This window comes from Pinus tabuliformis, chromosome Q, assembly GCF_031772625.1.
Source record: "Pinus tabuliformis cultivar Carrire ecotype Pingquan chromosome Q, CPIR1, whole genome shotgun sequence".
Lineage (NCBI taxonomy): Eukaryota > Viridiplantae > Streptophyta > Pinopsida > Pinales > Pinaceae > Pinus > Pinus tabuliformis.
In genome coordinates this window covers 1,055,754,300-1,055,778,849 of record NC_142296.1, presented here as the reverse complement: position 1 = coordinate 1,055,778,849, position 24,550 = coordinate 1,055,754,300, and the positions used below count along the sequence as shown (strand labels likewise).

General features: G+C 37.3%; 1 protein-coding gene and 1 pseudogene across 1 annotated transcript; both read right to left on the bottom strand.

Moving 5' to 3' along the window:
* Positions 1–111: 111 nt before the first annotated feature.
* Positions 112–4,801, bottom strand: LOC149223133 (uncharacterized; annotated as a pseudogene).
* Positions 4,802–5,032: 231 nt separating this feature from the next.
* On the bottom strand, positions 5,033–8,896 carry LOC149223132 (uncharacterized). The gene is made up of 2 exons (XM_089383233.1): positions 5,810–8,896; positions 5,033–5,708 (listed from the first exon to the last, which is right to left on the bottom strand). The coding sequence occupies exons 1-2, from the start codon at positions 8,853–8,855 to the stop codon at positions 5,347–5,349; spliced, it is 3,408 nt and encodes a 1,135-aa protein (XP_089239359.1). The 5' UTR covers positions 8,856–8,896; the 3' UTR covers positions 5,033–5,346.
* Between the last annotated feature and the right edge of the window lie 15,654 nt (positions 8,897–24,550).

Genomic DNA, 24,550 nt, shown 5'->3' with positions numbered 1-24,550 from the left:
CATTTCTTCCTCATCATGTTGACAATCCATTTTTCTCATAGATTTAATAGAGTCTTCTTATGTGTTCTATATGTTTTTAGGAAGATATTATGCAGACATGAAATATCTTTGGGTATTGTTGTTAATGTTTTTCTCATAGATTTAATAGTGTCTTCTTTCGTGTTTTTCCCTTAGAACTGCCCTTTCTTGCCTTTCTCTTGGGGAATTAGTTTTTCAATCATGGAGTAGTTCTTTTTCCTCAGTAGGATTTTGATACTGCTCTCTTCCCAGTATATATCTGTATAATCAATTTCTAAATGAATTAATGAAATTTCATTCAGAAAACTGTTATATGATGTTTTCTCATCTTCTCTAGCCCGAGTCTGTGAATGTCGAAGAGCATCCAATAAGTCTGACTTCCTGGTATAATCAGCTTCCAGATATTCTGTTTCTCCATCGGAGCTGGTTATCCTGCCATTGTATCTGCCAAACAGTAATGACTAGCTTGAGCCACCAAGAAATTAAGAATAAATTACCAATACCCAGATTTATTAGCAAGAAGCCTTTGTCAATGACACCTTCATGTTATGGTTATCACTATATCTTTAATGCAGGGTTCTCCATGTATTGCATGTTTATAAACTCTCTAAGACTCAAAAGGAACTGAAAATTGTATGGCAACCCAGAATATGGAGGAGCCGTATGAGTTTAAAAAAGTGGACATTGAATGGATGTGCCAATATAGTTTGCCAATTTATCATGGACTTTTGTTCACGTTCTGTGAAAGAGATTTTTTGTAAATATACATATTAGCTTTTGCAAAGAACAAGAATTACAAAGACAAAAATGCCCCTGCTTATCAAGTATATTTTACACACCTTTGAAAAATAGTATTTTATGAGACATCATGGGGCAACCAAACTCACCTAATGATTCTCTCTCGGTAATCAGTAAGCCCTTCTCTTCTTGATATGGAGATTTGAACCTGCCAACAGAAGTTGAAAAAACTGCATCTTTGGATTTAGACATGTCCATCTCTTTAAATTTGTCACTGCTTTTAAAAGGTGGACTCCCGTGCCAGACTGACTGCGGGGGAGGAAGATCACAATTTTGCAAGCTCCCTTTGATCAGCTCTACGCCACCTAATTCCACCCTTCTCATAAGATTTTGCATTTGTACAGTTCAGATAGTGGTTTATGGAACCTTCAAGCCCAGTACAATCCATCAATTTATCCATTGTGCATGCCTGATCTTGACAACCATCAACAGCTGAAGCTTTAAAGGCAGAGTTTTCCTCATTCACTTCCCGTGGGCAGCATGTATCATTTTTGCTTTGTCCACATGTTTGTCCATTGGAACAATTACTCAAATCTGAGTCTGTACATGCAGGTAATTGAGCTTCAGTGATGCTCAATTTCCTATTGTACAAAGAGTCACAACCAAAATTGATCTTCCCTTTCTCATCCAGTGAGAGGCTTGGATTCATCTTGATCCAACTAGCTCTGTAATCAGATATTGCACCAACGGGAAATTATATTTGAAAGCAAACGGGTTCTGAACCACCAACTATAATCTATCTGCAATAGTGCAAAGCATATCAAAGAAAAGAATTGCATTGAAGGTCACTCCAAAGCAGCTTGGGCATTAGATCTCAGCAGCAAATATATGCAATCCTTCCTTATCACCTGCTACCAGCAGTCAAAACAATAATAGTGTGAATAGTAGGCTGCTCACCCATAAGAAATTTTCAGGCATGAAAAGTCAATCAGGTACCACTAAATTTAGCATCAAGCCTAAACGATGGCATCCTAGCTTACTGAATACAACTATCTGCATAGCATTTAGATTCTTTTTCATCAATTTCTTTACATGGATACTATTTTCTGACCAGAATATTTATAATGCTTGCTATACAAATGAGACAGGCTACACACAGAGAGAAATAGGGGCAGAAATAAGCAGTAACACTAAACCCAAACAAGAAATGAGATGAAAAACATCAAAGGCAATAACTCAATTTCAAAATCTCAATAATAATGATGTATACAATTAACTCTTAGAAGCTATAATATATATACAACTGAGTCATGACTCAACTAAGTCCACTCTCAATTTATTGACACATGTAATCCTACTCATCCTACATGATGCACATGCACATGCTAAATTATGAGGACTTTAGGACAGGTCTTCCCCTGTTAAGATACAAATTTAATTGCCACTGGAAGCTGAATTTATGGACAAATTTATTGTTAAGGAGGGGAAACGAGATCCTATAATCTTCTGGGTCGATTTTCTGCATTATGAGGAGAGATTCACCGTTGTTTGATGATTAGAGGAAGTAGCTGTGCATGCAACTCAAATTTATGGGTTCCCCTGATTATTGAAGATCGTTTTGAGATGGAGGGTTTAGTTTCCTTCCTTGCTGGAATAGACTGCGGGTTCATGGAAACAAATTCTATTGCGTATTCACTGTGTTGGGGGTTGAATTAATTGTTGGTTTCTGGCAACAACCTTTACCATGAGAGATTTGTATTGCTGGAGACACTGTCATAGTCACTGCTGTGTGGATGAAGGCAATATTGCTGAGCCACATACATTCAAAGGCTAGAGGAGGAACGACACATTCGTGGTTTGTGGATTGTAGCATAGCAGACTTGGACACCCAACGCACGAGGATCATTAATATACATCTGTGTAAGGGCATAATCTCAGGGAAAGGCTTGGACTTCTTTTGTTGGAAATAGGGCATCAGAATACTGGGCAATGTACCTATCTATCCGTTAGAAGGAGATAAGGAATCTCTTTTCTCCTGCTGACAACATGTGGAGAAGGCAGAGAGCGAGTTTCCTTTCACTATATTGTGAGTTCCCTGTCCCCATGAGTTGCTGGAACAATTTTTTTTCAACAGGCCGTGTTTAACAAGTTGATGTCTCTGTTCAATTTCTCATCAAGTGGAGCATATTCCAAGTTATTCTAATATGCTAGCTATGACATATTTCTACTTGTTCATACTGTGACTTTATGTCATTAGCATATGCCTATATGTTTAAACATCAAATCCAAACTACATCTACCACAGCCTACATACAGTAACAAAAACCACCAAGAGCAAAATTTGAAGTTGATCTGTTAGAATTAACCAGTCTTATTTGCCAAGATTATCTCATGAAAGTTGCTTGGGCCATGTAAAATTGAGCAGAAATATTGTGATGCCTAAAAAATTGACTTGAATAAATATTGAAAGGTCTAAGTCTAAGACCCTATTGAGCCTATTTGCTGGTGTCATGAGTAAGTGTTCATGCACGTTGCTGAGGGTTTTATGTATTGAACTTTTGTTGGCCTGTTAGTCAAAGACATGGATGAAACCTTCAAAATTTTCCTTAATAAAATAAAAGCAACCATCAACCGATTCAAAACCACTTTTGTACAGAACAATAATACAGAATGACAAATGTTACCTTTGTTTTGTTTATGTTAGTCGATTGTGAAGTGCATTTCCATGTCTGGGTTTTCGTTCTACAACTAATGCTTTTGCATGTTAACATTGGAAGATTCTCAGTTTAGGTGAAAACTTAAAAGTCAGAGCCAATAATGGTATATGGAATAGTTACCTTTGTACAGGATGATATTTTTTCTTAATTTAGGAGACTAATTGTATGTCATGATGTTGATCTAAGTTATCTCTATATGAATATCTGTCATATCTATTTTCCCTGATGAGAGTTCACAGGAAATGTTGGAAAAGTTTCAAAATTCTACAGATTATACTAAAAAAGATATACGATATCTGTTAGTACTGTTTCAAGAAACGTTTGCCTTGAAAGCAATAGTGGTAATATGATTCCCACAAGATGTCAGTCATGCAACTACCTTGATGTTCTATTGAATGTGGAAGAAGGAGCATTTTCAAAAGGGAAATGATCATCATCGTTTCTGGTTTTCGAGCTTCATTATGTGACGGGCATTCATCAGTGCCTTATTACATGAGATATACGTACAAACCCAAACACATCTAATGTGCAAATACCCATTCTTTAAACTGAAAACAGTGTGTTTCAATACAAGAAATGAGGAAATAGGAGGACCTTGTTATGACAATTTATCACAGCTTTTCTGATGCACTTATAGAATCCAAAGATGCATTTCTCCAGCATCGACATATACAGGTCATCATGAAGGTCAGATTTTGCTAGGTTATGCTCGATATCAATATTTTATGCTACTTTTCAATGGATTTGTTCTATTTGGGATGATGAAGATCGGTACAGAAATCTGCATATAATTTCCAGAGTGATGTTCTTTTACGGTGAGAGTGCATTGATGCTCCCGTGAACTAGCCAATTGCTCTTACTTCCATGGAAAACAAGGTTCAGGTGCCAAAGAAACAGAGCAGGGGAAGCCATGGTTAAATGACAATCCATATCTGACAAAGTTTAAAATAAAAATTCTGGAACATGCAAAGGAAGCAATTTTTAGGCATGGAGGAGGAGAGGTAATTCTGTTATTTGTATCTTGCCTCAACTATTTAATGAAGTTACTAGGGTTCTTGCAATGTCTGGTTCTGTGGTCAAGAAGGATGAGATGCTTTTTTCCCGGATTGGCTTTTTGTCCATTATTTCGCATCTTATGAAAAGCATCTTACAATTACTTAATGTTTTAGTTATAATGTGAACCACCAATGTAAGTGATTTGTTTTAATATTTGCAAATGTAATTCGCCGCTTTTCAATTACCATGTTCAATAGTTTCGTTGCCTATCTATAGAGGTTTCCTCCTTTTAATAATCCTATCGGCCTCTCATTGTACCTTTTGGGACAATTGCTAGTAATTACAAATAGATAATAAATACCATTAAAAGTTTGTTTTAACAATTAAAAGTAATATCAACAAATTAATCAAAATTAAATATTGTTCCCAAAATCAATTCATTAAGCTAAAATAAGTGTTTATAAGTGATAGATGATTTTTTTGTAATCATATCCTTTCATTGTCTATAAAAACATAAAGAATGAATATGATTCTTAGACAATTAAAAACATTGCTAGTGTGAGTGGATAATAAATCAAATCTAACATAGAGTTATGGTTCACATAATATTGTGTTATAAAAACATCTGCCTTTTATTTTGACAATAATTACAAGTAGACATAAACATTAATAGAATCTTGGCCCAACAACTATAAGTGAAAAAAACTATGATTATACTAGGCAACACTGAAATCTTCTAGTATTGAAATTTTCACAAACTATAATGTAGAAGAACCATGGGAATTTGATGCATGTGTATCATTCCATGTTTCATTTGCATTGCTAAGCAAATTGAACATGCTTCATCTCATTTTCCTAGAAGCAAAAGAATTTTCCCTTAAGCAAAATCATTTTCCCTCAAATCATTTCTGAGGGTCTCCAATACCATGACCACATCTCTCATAGTTGGTCGTTCGTTAGGTGAATCTTTTGAACAATGCAAACCAACTTGTAGCAAAGAAAGTAGGCATTTGTATATACTAGTTTTTTCAAATTCATCTCCATCCACCTTGTTTAAAAGCTTGTGGTCAATTACTTCCTTCACTTTGTGTGGAAATGCTAGGTTCACCCACTTGTGAAAGTTTAGCTCTCCAGAAAACATGTCACTGGTTGGTCGCTTCCTCGTAAGCATTTCTAATAACAAAATTCCATAGCTATAAATATCTCCTTTGGTAGACACTGCCTCATCTGATCCATACTCTGCATGAAAGATAACCTTCATCAAATTTTACTCAACCAATCAATACAAAATTGCTTATGAGAAAAGACAAGTACAAATCTAGCATTCTAAAATGTCATACCTGGTGCAATGTAGCCCACAGTCCCTTTCAAAGCAAGTGTTGAAGTAAGTGGCTTGGTAGAGGTTCCATCAATCAATCTTGCAATACCAAAATCAGTTACATGCCCCGACATGTTTTCATCTAGAAGCACATTGTTGGGGTTTAAATCACAATGCACTACCTGCACATCAGAGTCATGATGAAGATATTCAAATGCATGGGCCACATCTATGGAAATGTCCAATCGTGTTTTTAGCCCCAAATCACATACATCTTCACCATTGTTATCATCTTTATTAGGGTACAAATGCTCCTCCAAGCTTCCATTAGACATAAATTCAAACACTAATCCTTTGAAATGGGGATTGGAACATGAAGTTATGATCCTCACTAGATTTTGATGTCGAATCTTTTGCAAGACACTACACTCTGCACAAAAACTATTTTCAACCATGTATTTTTGCAAATGGAAAACCTTCACAGCAACAAGTGTGCCATCTTTCAAAATCCCTTTATAAACCAAACCAAAATTCCCTGCTCCCAACAAGTTTTCTTCGGAAAATCCATTAGTTGCTATCTGAAGCTCTTGATACGAGATCTCTTTGTGCTCTAGATTTTGCGAAATGGATTGTGAGGAATCAAAGCCTTGCATACACGTATTCCCTTTCCAAAGGAATCTCAAAAGTAGGCAGCATAATATAAAAACAATTGCTCCACTCATTGGCAATAATACTTTTTCCATAAGTGCAGAATGACCGCTTGGAGTTTTACATGCAACTAAGTGGAATTCTTTTGGTCCGCAAAGGCTAGGATTTCCGATTAAAGACACAACAATCTTTCTGTTTGCAAAAATCCCTCCTTCTGGAACATCCCCTGTGAGATAGTTGAAGGACAAATTCAAGCTTTGAAGCATTTTTAAGTTTTGGAGAGGGACAACTGGTATTGGACCTGATAAGGAGTTGGAAGAGAGATCGAGGTTTGCAAGACTTTGTAAATTTCCGAGTGAGTCTGGAATAGGCCCTTGGATGGCATTTTGAGATAAGTTCAATAATTGTAATTCCCTACAACCTCCAATTGCAAGGGGAATTGTCCCAGTTAGTTGATTGACAGAAATGTCTATAACTTGAGCCATTGTAATTTTACCAATCTCCATGGGTAAGGAGCCTTCTAATAAATTCCATGACAAATTCAAATAGAATTGGAGATGAGAAAGTTTTGCAATTTCATGTGGTATATTTCCTGTGAGCCTATTGTGAGACAAATCGAGCAATTCCAAATTTGTACAATCTAGTAAGTTGGAAGGTATGCTCCCTGATAAATTGTTATGATGAAGATGGAGTCTTCTTAGTTGTTTAAGGGGTGCCAGGGAATTTGGAATCTTTCCAGAGAGAATATTTCTACTAATGTCCAAGAGACCAAGGTTTTGTAAGCTTTCAAAGTCATCAGGGATGTTTCCTTCTAATCTGTTGTTACTTAAACACAATCTTTCTATTTTTTCAAGCTTTCCTATATGTGGAATGGTACCATTTAAAAGATTTTCACTTAAATTTAGAAAGGATAGGCTACTAAGATTGCCAATATGTGAAGGGATGTTTCCTTGTATTCTATTGTTTGATAATGACAAGTGAGACAAATTGGTAGAAAGTCTTCCTATGTCAAGGGGCAAAACACCACCTAGTTTATTGTTGTGCAGTTTTAGTGATTGCAGGTGAGAGCAATTGGTAAGAGATACAAGAAAGAGTAGGTTTGGAGTGTTTCCACTATCGAGTTGATTAGAGTGCAAGTATAATTTTTCAAGGAGAGATAACTTACCCAACTCTGTAGGGACACTCCCACTCAAACTGTTATAACTGAGATCTAATTCTATGAGTTTAGAACAATTTCCAAATGAATTTGGAATGTTTCCACTAAGTTGATTTCCCCATAAATAAAGCATACTCAAATTAAACATATTTGAAAAAGATGCAGGAATAGATCCTACCAAATTATTTTCGTATAGCATAAGCGTTTGTAAGTTGATGAGCAGCCCTAATTCTTGTGGAATACTACCCCTGAGATTGTTCGTTGCCATATCTAAGTAAGTCAAAGTGGATAGATTGGAAAACACAAGGGGAATGGTGCCTGAAAATGCATTTTGACGAAGGTCGAGCGATTGCAAACGGTTGAGTAAACCCAACTGTGGCGGAATGGGATCGACGAGATAGTTTATTTCAATACCCAAGTCAGTCAAGGTAGAAAGATTACCGAAGGAAGAGGGAATGGTACCTATGAGGTAGTTCCCTCCCAAGTAAAGGTGTTGCACATGTGGGAGCGAACCCAACTCCTCGGGGATAAATCCAGTCAGAGCATTGTAGGAGAGCGCCAAGTGAACCAAATTTCTGCAGCGGCTGAGTTGACTTGGAATGGGACCGGTGAAAATATTCTGATCAAAACGCAAAAGAATCAAGGAGGAAAGGTTTCCCAAGAAGGAGGGAATGGTACCTGTGAGCTGGTTGTATTCCACGTGGAGTTGTTGCAGATTTGTGAGGGAACGCAACTCTTGGGGGATACTGCCCGTGAGATTGTTGTTGGAGAGCATCAGGATACTCAAATTTCTGCAACTACCCAGCTGACTTGGGATATTTCCTTCCAAGTCATTATCTGCCAACTGGAGCTCCCTCAAACGAATGAGCCGTCCCAATTGAGGCGGTATATGACCGTGGAACGCATTGTGTGGCAGGAGCAGTGAGCGGAGAAAGGAGAGATTGCCGATCGAAGGAGAAATGGAACCGCGCAGATCCATGTGAGCGAGGTCGAGGGACGCCACTCTGTTTGGATGATGGCGGCTGCAGGTAACACCTGTCCAGTTGCACAAGGGGTTGGCGGGACTCCAATCTATCATGGAATGATGTGGATCGCTGGTAATCAGATTCTTGAATGCTACCAGGGATTGTCGATCATCGGGAAATGAGTGGGTGGGGGTGAAGCAAAAAATGAGGAGCAGCAACAGCCTCGGAAAAGCAAGAGCAAGAGCAAGAGATGACATGGTCGCAGAGATGGAAAGTGTAACGCAGCCTTCCCACAGCATTGGAAAAACAGAAAGAGACGCGGGGCGAGTGTTTCGCAAGAGGGAGCAGAAATGAAGTGCGTTTTGTGAGAGGCGAGGCAACTATTTATAAATAGAAAAAGAGGATCTAGGTGTGTGTTTCGGCGAAGTTAACGGAGTTGTGAGTGGACGTAGGTGTGTGTTTCGGCGAAGTTAACGGAGTTGTGAGTGGCATCATGCATCATCGGTCATAGAATATTATTATTTGAATCCAACTACTTTCCACAAAGTGTTTTTTTTTCGGCGGCCACCATCTCAGAAGTTACTTTTACTTTCAAAGATGGGAAGTAAAGATATCAATATCACTTTCAAAGATGGCAAATTTTTTTTTTTTAATTAATTATAAATATTTCAATATCACTTTTAAAGATGAGACTAAAAGATATCAATATCACTTTCAAAGATGAGAAGAAAAGATATCACTATCACTTTCAAAGGTGACAATTTTTTTTATATAAATTATATATTTTAATTAATTATAAATATTGATTTATTCAAAAGTCTTAACAAATTTGAAATGGAAAAAGTTACATGATTTCTATAATTTAATTTAATTAATTATTTGTCTTTCACAATGCTGGTGGAGTGTCTATTCAAAAAATGGCTTATCCAATGTATTTTCAAATTTGAAATGAAAAATCTACATAACTTCTACAATTTAATTTAATCAATTATTTGTCCTTCACAAAGTTGGTGGAGTGTCTATTCAAAAACCACCTATCTAATATATTTAGAGAACCCCTTTCAACAACTAATTGTTTAATTTAATATTAATAGCTTTTTACTAGAAAAGTGAATTAAAACTAAAATATTATTATTATCATTATCATTATTAATTTATCTACTCATTTTATAATCCCCCAATTCCATTTCCATTTTCCATAATACGCCCTAGTCACCCAACCAAGTCCCAAATTGATTTAGATTGGACCACTATATTACTTGTCTTTCATATTGATCCTTTCATAGTATAAAATTTGGAGGAATTAGCTCATAGGACCATTTTTATCAATCGGTCCCAACTTGGTGAATTGCAGTCTAAAGCCATTCAGAACTAGTTTGGGGCATTAAATGGTGTTATTTCTAGTAGGTTAAAATTTTCCTCTTAAACATCACACCACCTAGTGTTATTCTACACTCAAATACCTTTCCAAGAGTGCAAGAAAGACCCCAAATGAAATTTGTATGCACCCAAAAGTTTACCTTCCTTTTTTTACCACCATGATTGGAGAGGATGCCATGTCAACCTCAATTATACATGGAAATGGAGCTAGTCACATGATCGTGAAGAAGAAGACTCTAGAAGAGTTGTAGCTCTAATTGATAGTCTAAGGAGTCAACATTAACCATTAGTATGCTATTGGGTTGTGTTATATCCAAACCGCTAGGAGGAAAAGGGGTTCCATTCTAGTGGACTGCATTTTGTCTCAAAGAGGAGAAGAATAAATGAGAGTGGATAGAGAAAGAGAAAACAAAGAGGGCTTGTGTATTGTGGCATCCCACAGGCCACGTGTCTCACTCCTTTGTACTTGAATCCATTTCCATCCAGAGAAAGTGAGAGCAGAGTGGCTTCACTTTTTAACTAGGTTTTCTCCCATAAGGGTTACTTAGATCATATCTTGTGTTCAATTTATTTTCTAAGTTTCATTTTTCTATCCTCTATTTTCTATATTTTATATGTTGCATGCACACGCATAATATAATGATTAACAAATACAAATCGAAGGAAAATTTAAACTTCATCACATAGATTTCAAATTTTTAAGTATAATTTTCTCAGATCTTTTGGGAGAAAATTACTAGTAAAATATCCATGACAATTTATTGATCATATTAGTATTAGAGCTAGTTTCTTTGGATATATTGTTGGGAGTGGTAGGGAATCTACATTTATTAAGCTTAATGTCAGAAAATCCTATCCATGGCTGATGAATAAATTAATAACCCTCAATATTCCCACAAAGGAGAGGTTTGTTCAACTGGAAGCATAATTTGCAAATATAAACTATAATGCGAGTCTCCTCATGGTGGTCATGACTAATAAGTTCTAGCTATTCGAAGAATACTAAGGTTATAATACAGAGCTCATATTAGAGACTCGGGTATCGAGAAGAACTAGAGAGGTATCCCAAGAAATAACTTGAAAAGGAACAATCTAATTTGAGTGGCGTCAACCATTCATTGTCCCTATTCAAGATGGAAGAAAAAGTTGGAATAAAGACATATCAAGGTGAGATTGAATTATTTAAATTAAATCATTAGTTGGAGAGGTTTACTTTAGTGTTCACCACATAGAGGAAGAACATAAAATTTTGTTCTCATTTCTGGTATGTAGAGGACTAGTGGATCAAGTGGCATTACTTCAAGTAGAGACATGGACAAATTTTACATGAGTACACCATCGAATTTAGGAAGATGGCAATAATGTTAGGTATATTGATAAAGAACCCATACATACTCCCCAAGTATATAGGGGAATTACACATTCATATGTGGACAAGTGAAGTTGTTTAAACTAAGAATGGTGGATGAGGCTAGCATACATGCATTATACCTATAGGACATAGGCTAGAAGAAAATTAATTCAAGTGGGTCAAAGTAGAAGGAGTGTCGGAAATATTCCAAGGAGGGGAAGAAGAAGATATGAGGGGAAAAGACAAAAGGATAGTAGCCATACCACACCAGTTAAAATATCTTAGCAACCATTGCAACCACTATAACATTAATGGTCATACAAAGGAAAAGTGTTAGAAGTTATATCCAACATAGCCCATGTTGAATTTCCACAATCTTGGGTCTAGGATAGAATCTTGAATCTTTGACACTAGCAAACAAATAATCTCAACAAGAACTACTTTGCATAGTGGAAAATATAAAGTAGTAAATCACATATGCACAAGTATAAACAATTTTTAACAAAATGTTGTACAATAATGTACAATCCAATCTTCATTATGTTAAACCAATCTGAATAATAGAACAATCTATGGGATACAACATATAATGAAAATCATGTCGCAGACTCTATGTCGTATCTTATCTTGTCAGTTCTTCACTCCTGATTTGTTCTCTAGCTGCCCCTTAGTCCATAAGAGGACAACACATAAAGTCTCCAGGAGGGTTGCCACTTATCACTACTGCAAGTCACTTTTGTTGCAATGAAAACGAGCATATTCAATCTTCTCTCTAGGCTGGCCAATACCTAAGCTCTAATCTACCAATCTAGCAGCCTCTTTTGTCCATCAAAGAGCTACATATAAGGCTTCAACCTTCACCCAATCTTCATTTTTCTACGTCACTTTAAGACTGCTTGTCAAGGGCTACTTTGGGTAGCCAACACACTGCCCTCCACTAGTCCAATGGCAACCAACACTTCACTATAAGTTCTGCTCCTAGTTGAGGTCTCCAAATACCTAAGTTAACCTCAACACATGGCACTTATAGGCTGCAACAACTTTCCACACTCGGACATGATCCCTGACATCAAATCAACGTGAATTTAACAACCAAGGTCCAACACATACATGCATTCATCTTGGACTGAGGTTCTATTCTAATGTACTTTTTGTGGTCTGGTTAGGGCAAGACATAGGTTCACATCACCCCTTCAAAACAACCACACAGACCTCTTTTATGTTGCGTCTATGGTCCTTCAAGTTCCCTTCTTCCTCGATGTTGTTTAGGGTGAATACTCAGCCCCAAACCAACCCCACTTGAGCTCTATTTAGGCATGCAACCTAATTTCTCTGGTCTCTAGGGCTGTAGTTTCATAAACATGGACTAAAATCCCTCAAAACCTCACCATCACACCTCTGAAATTTGTCCAATAAATGTGACTGTCTCACTGCTTAGAAATTAGACTTACAAGAGGAGAAACTCATCCTTACTCAGTCCAAAATTCATCCTTATGCCTGGGGTTGTACTCGTGTACTAAATATGCCTCCTCGCAGGTGAAAACTTTCCCAAAAATGGACCCAATCACATTCATCCTTCTCCTTATGAGCTTGATTGCCTTTATGAGTTAGATTTCTTATGAAATGATGTGCTTGGATGCTCTAAATGAGCCTCACATACCTTCTATTTATACACACAATAAGGGTCAATGAATAGACATTTCTTTTGGACAATCACTTCAAGCCCACATGACTTGAATGCCCAAAACCCCATTGTCAACTTCAAAAATTCATAACTCCATTTCTACAACTTGGAATCAGATGATTTTTGTTGCGTCAGATTCATCTCAATGAGAGATATCATCCTCATCCATCACATGTTGAAATGTGTCCACAGTTTTGGCCCAAATCACGATAGGTGAAAACCCCCAAGCTTGGGTTCCAAGCCTACATGTGACTCTTGTGGCACTTTGCCCTCCAAACCCTGAACCTTAGGGTTTGGAGTACCTCCGAAGCTACTCAAAAATAAACATTCGTTGTTAGCGAGGGAGGTACTTCCAAGACTAGGAAGTAACTCATCATCATCACTACTTGCAACACTCACCCAACTCTTGGCACTCACCACTGTAGAAATCCCTTAAGCATGAACTATGCCTCTCTTGGAAGTGTCATTTTGACTCTTGTCACCCAACACCATGTGCAACTTCAAATCCCATTCAGCTAGAGTCTCAAAAACCTCTTGTGACCCTGTCATATGTTTCGACACACCATTGTCCATGTACCATCCATCCTCATCAATAAAATCCTGCAATAAATGAGATATCATAGCAAAGTCCTCCTCCTCCAATCTCCTGGTGAGAGCATTTATTTCAGTAGAAGTCGCAACATTGGTGACCTGCTTCCCTTTATTCTTCTCGTCATCTCCCTTATTCTTCATCGGACATCTTGACGAACAATGACCCATCTCGCCACAATTGAAACACATGAATTTACTCAAGTCCTTCTTATGCTTACCCTTCATTCATGATGCAAGTGCCATGTCATCATCTAAAGCCCTCTTCTTCAAATGAAGATCCTCATCGCACAACTCTTCTTGAATGAAGTCATCACATAGCCTATTCCAGTGCAGAAACTTCTCTCTAGCAACGATCCCTTTGATGAAGGGATTTCATTCCTTGGTGAACCCTTTCAAGGAGATCCTCACCATATCTTTCTCCGAAATAGTCAAACCGATGCCAACAAGCTCATATTTGACCTTAGACAATCTCATCAGATGTCACTCATTCACCCTGTATCATCTTGGTGGACTTCAACTTATCCTCCAATACCAATACTCAGTTCTCATTCTTATTATGGAATAAATTTTGAAGGGCCACCCGCATCTCATGTGCAGTGTTCTTCCCAAACAAATGAGGTATTAGGGGATCCTTCACACCATCAAGGATGACCAATCTCACCCTCATATCCAAATCCTCATACACTTCCATCTCCTTTGGGTTAGTTGATTTCTTGATGGATTTCTCGACGAACTCTGAGATCTTGTTGACCTGCAAGATCAACTTGATCATTTCCTTCCGTGGACTATAGTTAGACAACCCCTCCAACATGTCCTCATATTGGAGACCAGTCTGCAACTTCAACATTGTCACCTACAATGTGACCAACTCCCTCTTAAATTGTACTCGTTGTGCATAACTCTGATTCATTGTCTTCCAAAGTAGCTCAGACACCCTCTAATACCATGTTGAATTTCCATGATCTTGGGCCTAGGAAAGAATCTTAGAATATCTAATGCTATCAAACCAAGAATATCAACAAGAACTACTTTGCACAATGGAAAATATGAAGTAGTAAATCACATATGCACAAGTACACAATTTTTAACAACAATATTGTACAATAATGTACAACCCAATCTTCGTTATATTAAACCAATCTAAATAATACCCTAGTCTATGGAATATAAGATAAAATGACAATCATGTTGCAGACTCTATGTCATATCTTGTCCGGTCGGTCCTTTGCTCTTGATCTTCTCTCTAGCTGCCCCTTAGTCCATCAAAGGACAACACATAGAATCTCCAGGAGGGCTTCCACTTATCACTGCTAGAAGTCGCCTCTACTGCAATGAACATGGGTTGATCTAATCTTCTCTCTAGGCTAGCCAATACCTGAGCTCCAGTTTGCCAATTTAGTTGCCTCTTTTGTCCATCAAAGAGCTACACATAAGGCTTCAACCTTCACCCAACCTTAAGTTTTCTACCTCTCTTCAACACTGGTTGTCAAGGGATACTTTAGCTAGCCAACACGCTTCCCTCCACCAATCCAATGGCACCTAACACTTCACTATAAGTTCTGCTCCTAGTTTAGGTCTCCAACTGCCCAAGTCAACCTCGACACATCGCACTTTTAGGCTGCAACAACTGTCCACACTAGGACATGATCCACAACATCAAAACACCATGAATCCAACAACCAACACATACCTTCATTCATCTTGGACTGAGGTTCTATTCTACAACAATTTATGTGGTCTGGTGAGGGCAAGACATAGGTCCGCATCAGCGCTTCAAAACAACCCCACATACCTCTTTTCTATTGTGGCTAGGGTCCTTCAAGTTACCTTCTTCCCGCTGATGTTCAGGGCTAATACACAGCCCAAACCAACCCCAAACCAACCCCACTAGACCTCTCTTTAGACCTATGGCCTACTTTATTTGGTCTCTAGGGTTGTGGCTTCATAAACAGGGACAAAACTCCCTCAAAACCTCACCATCACACCTCTAAAATTTGTCCAATAAATGTGGTTGTCTCACTGCTAAGATATCAGACTTACAAGAGGAGAAACTCATCATTACTCAGCCCGAAATTCATCCTTATGCCTGTAATTGTCCTCTTAAACTGATTCTGCCTCCTCACAAGTGCAAACTTGCCCAAAAATAGACCCAATCCAACTAAATGAATTCCTCGTAACCAGCTAATAGTTATTTTGAAACTACTATAAATAAATATAAATACTATTATTTGAGTTTTTAATATATTATGAACAATATTAACTATAAGATACATAAATTTTATTTACAACAATTTTTTTACTATATAAAATATTTACAATATTTATTTTATTCTCTAAAATTATATATATATATATATAATGAATACTTGAGAATACTTTCGACTCTTTTTTTCCAATTCCAATAATCAAAACAATAAATTTAAATATAATTAAAATTCTTAAAATTTAAGGATTAGTGATAATTTTACAATATTTAATAAAAAGTAAGTTAAAGTGTTCATACCATATAAGAACCATGGGAAGCCAATTATCGATGAGAATCCTTTGAATATCTACATGGGAAGACAAGAAGACTTGAAATATAACATTCCTATCAAAATTTTTTTATATAAATATATATTTTAAATATATATTTTTTTATTCAAAAAGTTAGACTTCTCAAAACGATTTGCCTAATATTTCTATAAGTTTGAGAAGAAAAAAATATATGAATTCTACATTTTAATTAATTAATTATTTGTCTTTGACAATGGATGGAGTGCCACTCAAAAATTACATGCCCAATTTGTTTCTAGAAAGCCTCTCAGTGACTAATTATTTTATTTAATAATAATAGTTTTTTACTTGAAATAATTTTATTTTACTTTTTTCATATAGTAAATTTCTATTCAATCAATTTAGTATTTTTTAAGCTTATTATTTTATTTTATTCCCTTTTAGTTATTCATTCTTATATATTTATTATTATTCTATTTCATTTTTTCGTTGTTTTATTAGTACTTTTCGTTCATTTAGTTGGTTATTTTTATTATTTTTATTATTAATTTTTAATATTATTAATTGTTAATATTATTAATTAATTAATTTAATTAATTTATTATCACTTGATTTATTATTTTACTTTTATTTTTGTTTTGCGCTTTATTTTATCTATTTATTTTTATTCTCGATTAACTCTTAGTCATATCCGTGGTCTATTTTTGTTTAATTTCTCTTTTATTTTATTTATTTTTATTTTTGTGTTTGTGTATTTGTTTTATTTTACTATTTTAGTTCAGGTTTTTATATCTATTTATTTATTTAATTTGTTATTCTCGTTATCTTTATTTTGATCCTGGTCCTCTGGTCAATATTAGCGGTTGGGTCAAACTAGCCGTTGGAGGCTCTGCTAGTTCTATATAGCATGCTAAGCTAGATCTGTTTTCTTCATCTTGTCCTGACGATGAACCACACTGGTTGGTTCGAAACGCGTCGACAAATGACTTTTTATGTGATTTACGCCGAAATCTTTCTCTAACTTAATATGGATCACAGAAGCCTAAACTCTATTATTAGTAAATTTCTATTTAATTCACCTATTCTTTTTACACTTTTGACCATTTAATAGACTCTTGAAAATAAAATATCCATTAATTACTTGATTAACAAAATTTTATTTAATTTTGAAAAGGTAAAAATATATTTTCTATGAAATTTCTCTAAAACAATAAACCTATATAAATTATAATAATTTGAAATGAAATTTTATTAAGCTTGAAAAGCTAATTAATATGAATTCTACATTATTAGTTATTTTATTTAATAAACGTTTAAAAGTGAACACTCTATTTTTTAGGTAAAAGTATATCTAATTTATTTAAACTTTTTGAAATTTTGAAGATTCTGTTTTTTAAAATAAGCTAAAATTATTAAAAGCTAAATTTCCATCCATCATCAATTATGTGGTACAATAATTTTTTACAAAATTTCTCTCAAATTTGAGAAGAAAAATACAACATTCCTATCAAAGTAGACTAAAAAAAATTATATAAATCTTATATTTTAAATAATTATTTTTTTATTCAAAAGTTAGACTTTTCAAAACCATCTACCTAATATTTCTATCAAGTTTGAGAAGAAAAAAATATATGAATTCTACATTTTAATTAATTAATTATTTGTCCTTGGTAATGGGTGGAATGTCACTAAAAAACTACATGCCCAATTTGTTTCTAGAAGGCCTTTCAACAACTAATTATTTTATTTAATAATAATAGTTTTTTACTTGAAATGATTTTATTTTACTTTTTTCATGTAGTAAATTTCTATTTAATTCACCTATTCTTTTTACATTTTTTACCATTTAGTATACTCTTAAAAATAAAATATCCATTAATTACTTGATTAACAAAATTTTATTTAATTTTGAAAAGGTAAAAATATATTTTCTATGAAATTTCTCTAAAACAATAAACCTATATAAATTATAATAATTTGCAATGAAATTTTATTAAACTTGAAAAGCTAATTAATTTCAATTCTACATTATTGATTATTTTATTTAATAATAAAATAGTTTAAAAGTAAAAGTGGACCCTCTATTTTTTTGGTAAAAGTATAACAAATTTATTTAAACATTTTGAAATTTTGAAGACTTTGTTTTTCAAAATAAGCTAAAATTTTTAAAAGTTAAATTTACATTCGTCATCAATTATGTGGTACAATAATTTTTTACAAATTTTCTCTTTATATTTTCAAAACCATCTACCTAATATTTCTATCAAGTTTGAGAAGAAAAAATATATGAATTCTACATTTTAATTAATTAATTATCTGTCCTTGATAATGGGTGGAGTGTCACTCAAAAACTACATGCCCAATTTGTTTCTAGAAGGTCTTTCAACAACTAATTATTTTATTTAATAATAATAGTTTTTTACTTGAAATAATTTTATTTTACTTTTTCTAGAAGTTCTTTCAACAACTAATTATTTTATTTAATAATAATAGTTTTTTACTTGAAATAATTTTATTTTACTTTTTTCATGTAGTAAATTTCTATTTAATTCACCTATTATTTTTACATTTTTGACCATTTAGTAGACTCTTGAAAATAAAATATCCATTTGTAATCACTCCAGACCCGAATATTTTTTTTCTTTTTTTTCTTTTATGGTATTGACATTATCGGAATTTACACGATACATTTACATCAATATATACAATGATTGGAAACCTTAATAATTCACCAATTGCACACATTTGCATGCCGCAATGGAATTTTATGTTTCCAACGTACTAGTTATGAAGTTCATTTAATTCGCAGCTTGGGTGACATGCATGTTTTGTCCGCACGACATTTGAAACATATGGTAACTTTCCTTTTGTTTTCTGTCATCACATGGCTTGGTTACGGGTGTCATTAACACTTTCCGCCCATTCTGTACGAGGACGGGCAGATTGACCAGGTCCCATCGCTCGCTTGGTAATCCCACTTCAATCTACGGTGAGGATCGTCCCTCGCCATCAAACGGTGGCAACAGTTTCGCGGGTTCCAACCTATACCACTGGGTTCTAGGGTGACGGTGCTCATTTGGATGGGCAGCGCCTTGAGGAGCCTACTCTGGTTTGGTCCATGCATTGCAGCTCTAACAACCGACTTGTAAGGACCTATGGTCTAAGGCACGACCACCATGCAAGTGTGACGAGTTGGTTAGCCAAACCAGCACACGGTTGAACGATAAAATGATAGAGCAAGATACTTGGAGCATGCGTGCGAAATTATGGAGGAGCGAGTCACATGTTTATACGATGAACGAGTGAGGGCGTTCATCCTTGGTGAGCCGACGATGAAGAGTGTTGGTTGGGGGTGTTGGCGGATGAGCCGACTGTATGGTAGACCAAACGAGGGCATCGATTGATGATGAACGCGGGTCAGTTGAGAGGTGGAACGACCGCATAACAATGCATATATATTGAACGCATGGATGGATCATTTGACATCAAACATTCGAACTCAAGCATTCGATCAAGGGATGCGAAGGAGCCTGCGGTGATAAGGGAAAAGTGCGAAGACGTGTTGGGAGGTTGAGCGAAGGCATAGGTCTATGCGCCCGCTCACGGGCAAAGCCACACGGTGACATCGCACAGGTTTCTATTACCAAGTAAAGGCGTGGGCAAGGTCGCCCATCGTTCGAAAGAGCGCGGGTAAGCCTCAGGTGAGGGCACCCGCCGGGCAAAGGCAAATGACATGGGTGTAACTTGGACGAGAGCGCCCAACGTTCGGTTGGTGAACACAGGTAACTCGTGGGTGAAGGCACCGATTGTTTGGTGAACGAGTGACTCGGGTGAGTTGCTCGTCGTGCACGAAGATACAAGGTGAACGAAGTTCGGTTGAGGAGTGCGGTTGGCAGTCCGGTGTGAGGGCGCGCCCGCCCAACTCATGCAAGGAACTTGGTTAGCACACGAAGGTGTAGCCTTGATGTAAAATTGGCTAAGTATGAAACTTGGTGTTTCCAAGTATACTTGTAAAGCTTTGTAAACATTATATAATATATTGTATTCGGGCAGACTCATTGTTTAGGGAGTTGCCTCTCCCTTTATACTGTGAAATTGTGTTCTTCATGTATAATTGCTGATGATAATGAATGTGTATGGGTGTTCATTGGTATAAAGGAAACATAATAATTGCTTGGTTGAGAAACACAAACTAAGTAGGACATATGGTTAGGCATAGTCCATGAACATAAGTATTGGTGAAAAGAAAGTGTTCGGTGGTGCCGCACCTCGCCAAAAGCAGTTGAAAAACTACCGCCGACTTGGGGGCGTGACAGTTGGTATCAGAGCTGGTCCAAGTTTTGCAGGAAACTTGATGAACTGAATCAAGGAGCTAATTCTACGAAGACCGAAGACTTGGAAGGAAGTTCAAGTTTTGCAGGTGACAGGTGGAATATCAGGGTGATTCAGGTGAATAGTGAAACAGGTTTAGCAGAGGTGAAGCTTTGTGCTTGGGCCAAGCTAAACGATAAGACATGGCAAGTTTGGAAGAATGTGAAGGGAAGCTCTTGCTCACATTATACAGGTTGAAGCGGATGAAAGAAGAGAAACCCGGATTCGAGATAAACTTGAAGTATTGGAAAAGAATGTTGAAGACGAACTTCTTCAACTTGGTTGGACAATGGAGCAGGATGAAGTTGCAGATTGTGCTGACAAGGAAGAGGAAGCTGTGATGATTGAGGATGTTGCAGATGTGACAACAATGGAGGATGAACTTGAGATTGATCAAGTTGGACCAGGATCGTGCAGTTTGCAAACATGGATGGATGAGGATACTCACATGGAGGAGCCTCATGATGATGAAGTAAGTATTGATACTTGTGTTTCATTTGAGCATTTGGTAGATGGATTGTATGCAGGGAAGGGCAAAGTCAATTTGCCAATCCTAAGGAGGATATTACCATGGATGTGTATAATGAGACCTTGTATGGAGAAGCAAGGATTGTTGACTGTTGCAGGACTTGTTGGGGTTGTTTGTGACCTTATGGTGGAAGGTACAAAGGCCCGTGACAAGGGAGGAACATGATGATTATTGCGAAGGATTGGGTCATGCTTTAGCCACATGGAGAATTGGCTAAGTGCACGGCATGACTCATGGACAGATTGAGGAGGGCACGCACTTGAGTTTCTTGGGTGGACTCCTCATGGCCGAGAGCAAGAGCCAGTCTTGGTGGAACCTTTGGTGGGGAAGCTATGATGGAAGGTACTCATGATGATGATATGGTTGGGTGACGAGTTCACTAGACCGAAGATTTCAGACTTGGATGAGGATGACCGATTGTTGTGATGAGTCTACTTGGTTGGACTACATGGGAAACTTAGTCATGGACATCAGGTTGCAGACATGGAGGATGGCAGTCTTATGCAGGGACATTGTGTAGGAGCACTTGTAGAGGTGTCACTTATGGGCATCCAATGAGGAGTGCCAAGGCAGGGATGTTGTGCGGATGGATTTGCTGATGTGACATGGAGATGTTTTACTTATGAGCCGATGGAGAGGTTGTGCACTCTTGTACAACAAGGCTATGGACTTGCATGGAATTGTGAGCATACTATGGAGCATTCCTACTACGTGGAAAGCTGAGGCATCTTGCAGAGACCTTTGGGCCGAGACTTGTATGCTTGCTGAGATGTTGGCGGAGATGACTCATGGAGCTCATGATGGTATGAGATTGTTGTGACTTTGGAGTGATGTAGTTACAACGAGATGATGCCTTGGTGGCAACACTTGGGCATGGGTTGAGCCGAGACTTAACCACTTTTGACACATGGGAGCTGATTGATCTATGATCATGGGCAACACATGGATAGATGAGACAAGTGTATACTTGTTTCTATCGCAGGCTTGAGGGATGGCACATTGCAGATATGATGGAGGTTGCTTCATGGACCTGGATGTGGCACATCGAGAGTCGGAGTTGATGAGATGATCTCTTCATATTGAGGAGATACACATATGGATGATGATGTTGGGATAGATGGGGTTGATTTCATGCAGCACATTGACACTAAACATCATGGACAACATGTTGCAGACGAGATGGAGATTACTTCATGGACCTGAGCATGTCTTACACTTGTATGGAGATGGATTCTTGATCGAGTTGAGGATGTGATGGGATGTTCTGAGAAACGACTGATGGTGGCATGAGGATGTGCATTCTCATGGTTTGAGCGGATAGTTGGACTGATCACCCGACTAGTTCAAACATGAGGGGATCCAGTGTACAAAGATGTGTTAGCATTTGTTGGAGTATCATGGCAGCAGTTCACACAAGGATGATACATGATTGGGGAACACGATATGTTGCAGTGGGCATGTAGCTTGAGATGGAGGGGCCAACCTTCCACGATGGAGAGCAGCATGTGGAGATTGTGACAGGGTGGTTGATGATCATGGATTGAGATGATTTCCGATGTATGACATACTGATGGGGTGTATACCTTGGTATGGTGATCTTGGTCACAAATGGTTGTCGAGACAAGATATTGTCGAGGGCGACAATGATTTCAAGTGGGGGAGGATGTAAGGACCTGTGGTCCAAGGCACGACCTCCATGCAAGTGTGATGAGTTGGTTAGCCAAACAAGTGCACGATTGAATGATAAAATGATAGAGAAAAGATACTTGGAGCATGCGTGCGAAAGTATGGACAAGTGAGTCACATGTTTATACAATGAACGAGTCAGGGCGTTTATCCTTGGTGAGCCAACGGTGAAGAGTGTTGGTTGGGGGTGTTGGCGGATGAGCCGACCGTATGGCAGGCCAAACGAGGGCGTTGGTTGATGATGAACGCGGGTCGGCCGAGAGGTGGCACGACCACATAACAATGCGTATATATTGAACGCACGGATGGATCATTTGACATTGAACATTCGATCAAGGAATGCAAAGCAGCCTGCGGTGATAAGGGAAAAGTGCGAAGACGTGTTGGAAGGTTGATTGGAGGCGCAGGTCTATGCGCCCGCTCACAAGAAAGCCACACAGTGACATCGCACATGTTTCTATTACCAGGTAAAGGTGTGGGCAAGGTCGCCCATCGTTTGGAAGAGCGCGGGCTGTGGAGCACTGGAAAGGTATGTTTTTGACGAACAATTTAGTGACTTTTCAGTAACAATTGTAACCCTTTCTGCATAATGAACTTAAAGAAATAAAGAATTTTAATAGAATGTGTGAGAATTAGTATGGAAAGCTTAATCGCTGATAATTGTCATTTTTCTATGCAGGAAAAGGTGGAAACGAAGAGCTACTGTCCAAAAAGGAAAGACAAAGGAGGAATAACTGTTGTCCCTCTAGAAGGAAACTGGATGCGAACGACATCGAACAGATCGAAGCAGAATGACCCAGGGAAGAAAGAAGGGTTACCAATTCGGCGGAACAGGGAAAGAAAAGTAAAGGATTAACGGCTTGGCGAATCCCTCAGGATCTTTGATCCTGAGGGATCGTTGTTTTGCTTATTTTTGTTACCTAGATACCTCCGCCGTTACTTTTATAAAAAGGAACAGCACCGTTAAGCAAAGGGACCTTTTTTTGATGTAATCTTAAGTTTCAGACTAAACTTTGATCATCGACTCTCACTGAGACTTGGTTTGCTGTACGTTTGTTGATGCGTTAATATAAAAGACTTGGTGTTTATTTCATCTCTGCATCTGGAGTAATCTAAGGCGGTGTACCGTTGGAAGCTAAGGGCCCGGCTCCGAAGGACACTTGCTTTTGTATCATTATAATTTGATTTCTGCGTGATTTGCTTATCTCTATTGCTCAGCAATCTGACATACTTTTTATATGCTATTCCATGCTCTATTCCGACTAATCCATTAATGGTTTCTTCAGGAGATTTATATAGTGACTTTGTATCATATGAGTGAATCCTTTCAGAGTTGATTGCATGTTATCAGTCTAAGCCAGCTATTTCTGTTACAGAGCATTTGTATTGAATATTACTGTTATTGGATTCGTGTGAAATCCCAATCATTGGAATCCAGAAGTAATGTTGTTCTGTTTGGAAACATAGTCATATCTTCTTTAACCATCAGATTGCTATATTAGCGTGGTGTATATATATCGTTGATGCTTGCAGAATGTAAGTTTGGTTCAATAGAGAAAGTTTAGTTCTGACTCGCGAGATTTAGTTTATGTGATTGCTGTTCCATTTACTGCTGTTCTATTTCAGACTTGTTGTTCCATTTCCTGTTTGCTGTTCCATTTTACTTTCTGCCGTTCTATTTACTTGCAATTGCTGCTTTGGTGTGAGAGAAGGTCTAAGGCTGTAGAGAGCCTCAGCTGTCGTTGCCTAGCTCCCATACCTATGGTCCATGCTCTAATTTTCTTTCCATCAGTTTCTAGAGGGATGTGTTATCCCTTCCGCACCCTTGACTAATAAGCTGCCTTGTGTGATTTTATGCCTTTAAAGTAATCTAGTCTAGCATCCATTTACCCTTGTATTTTATGAA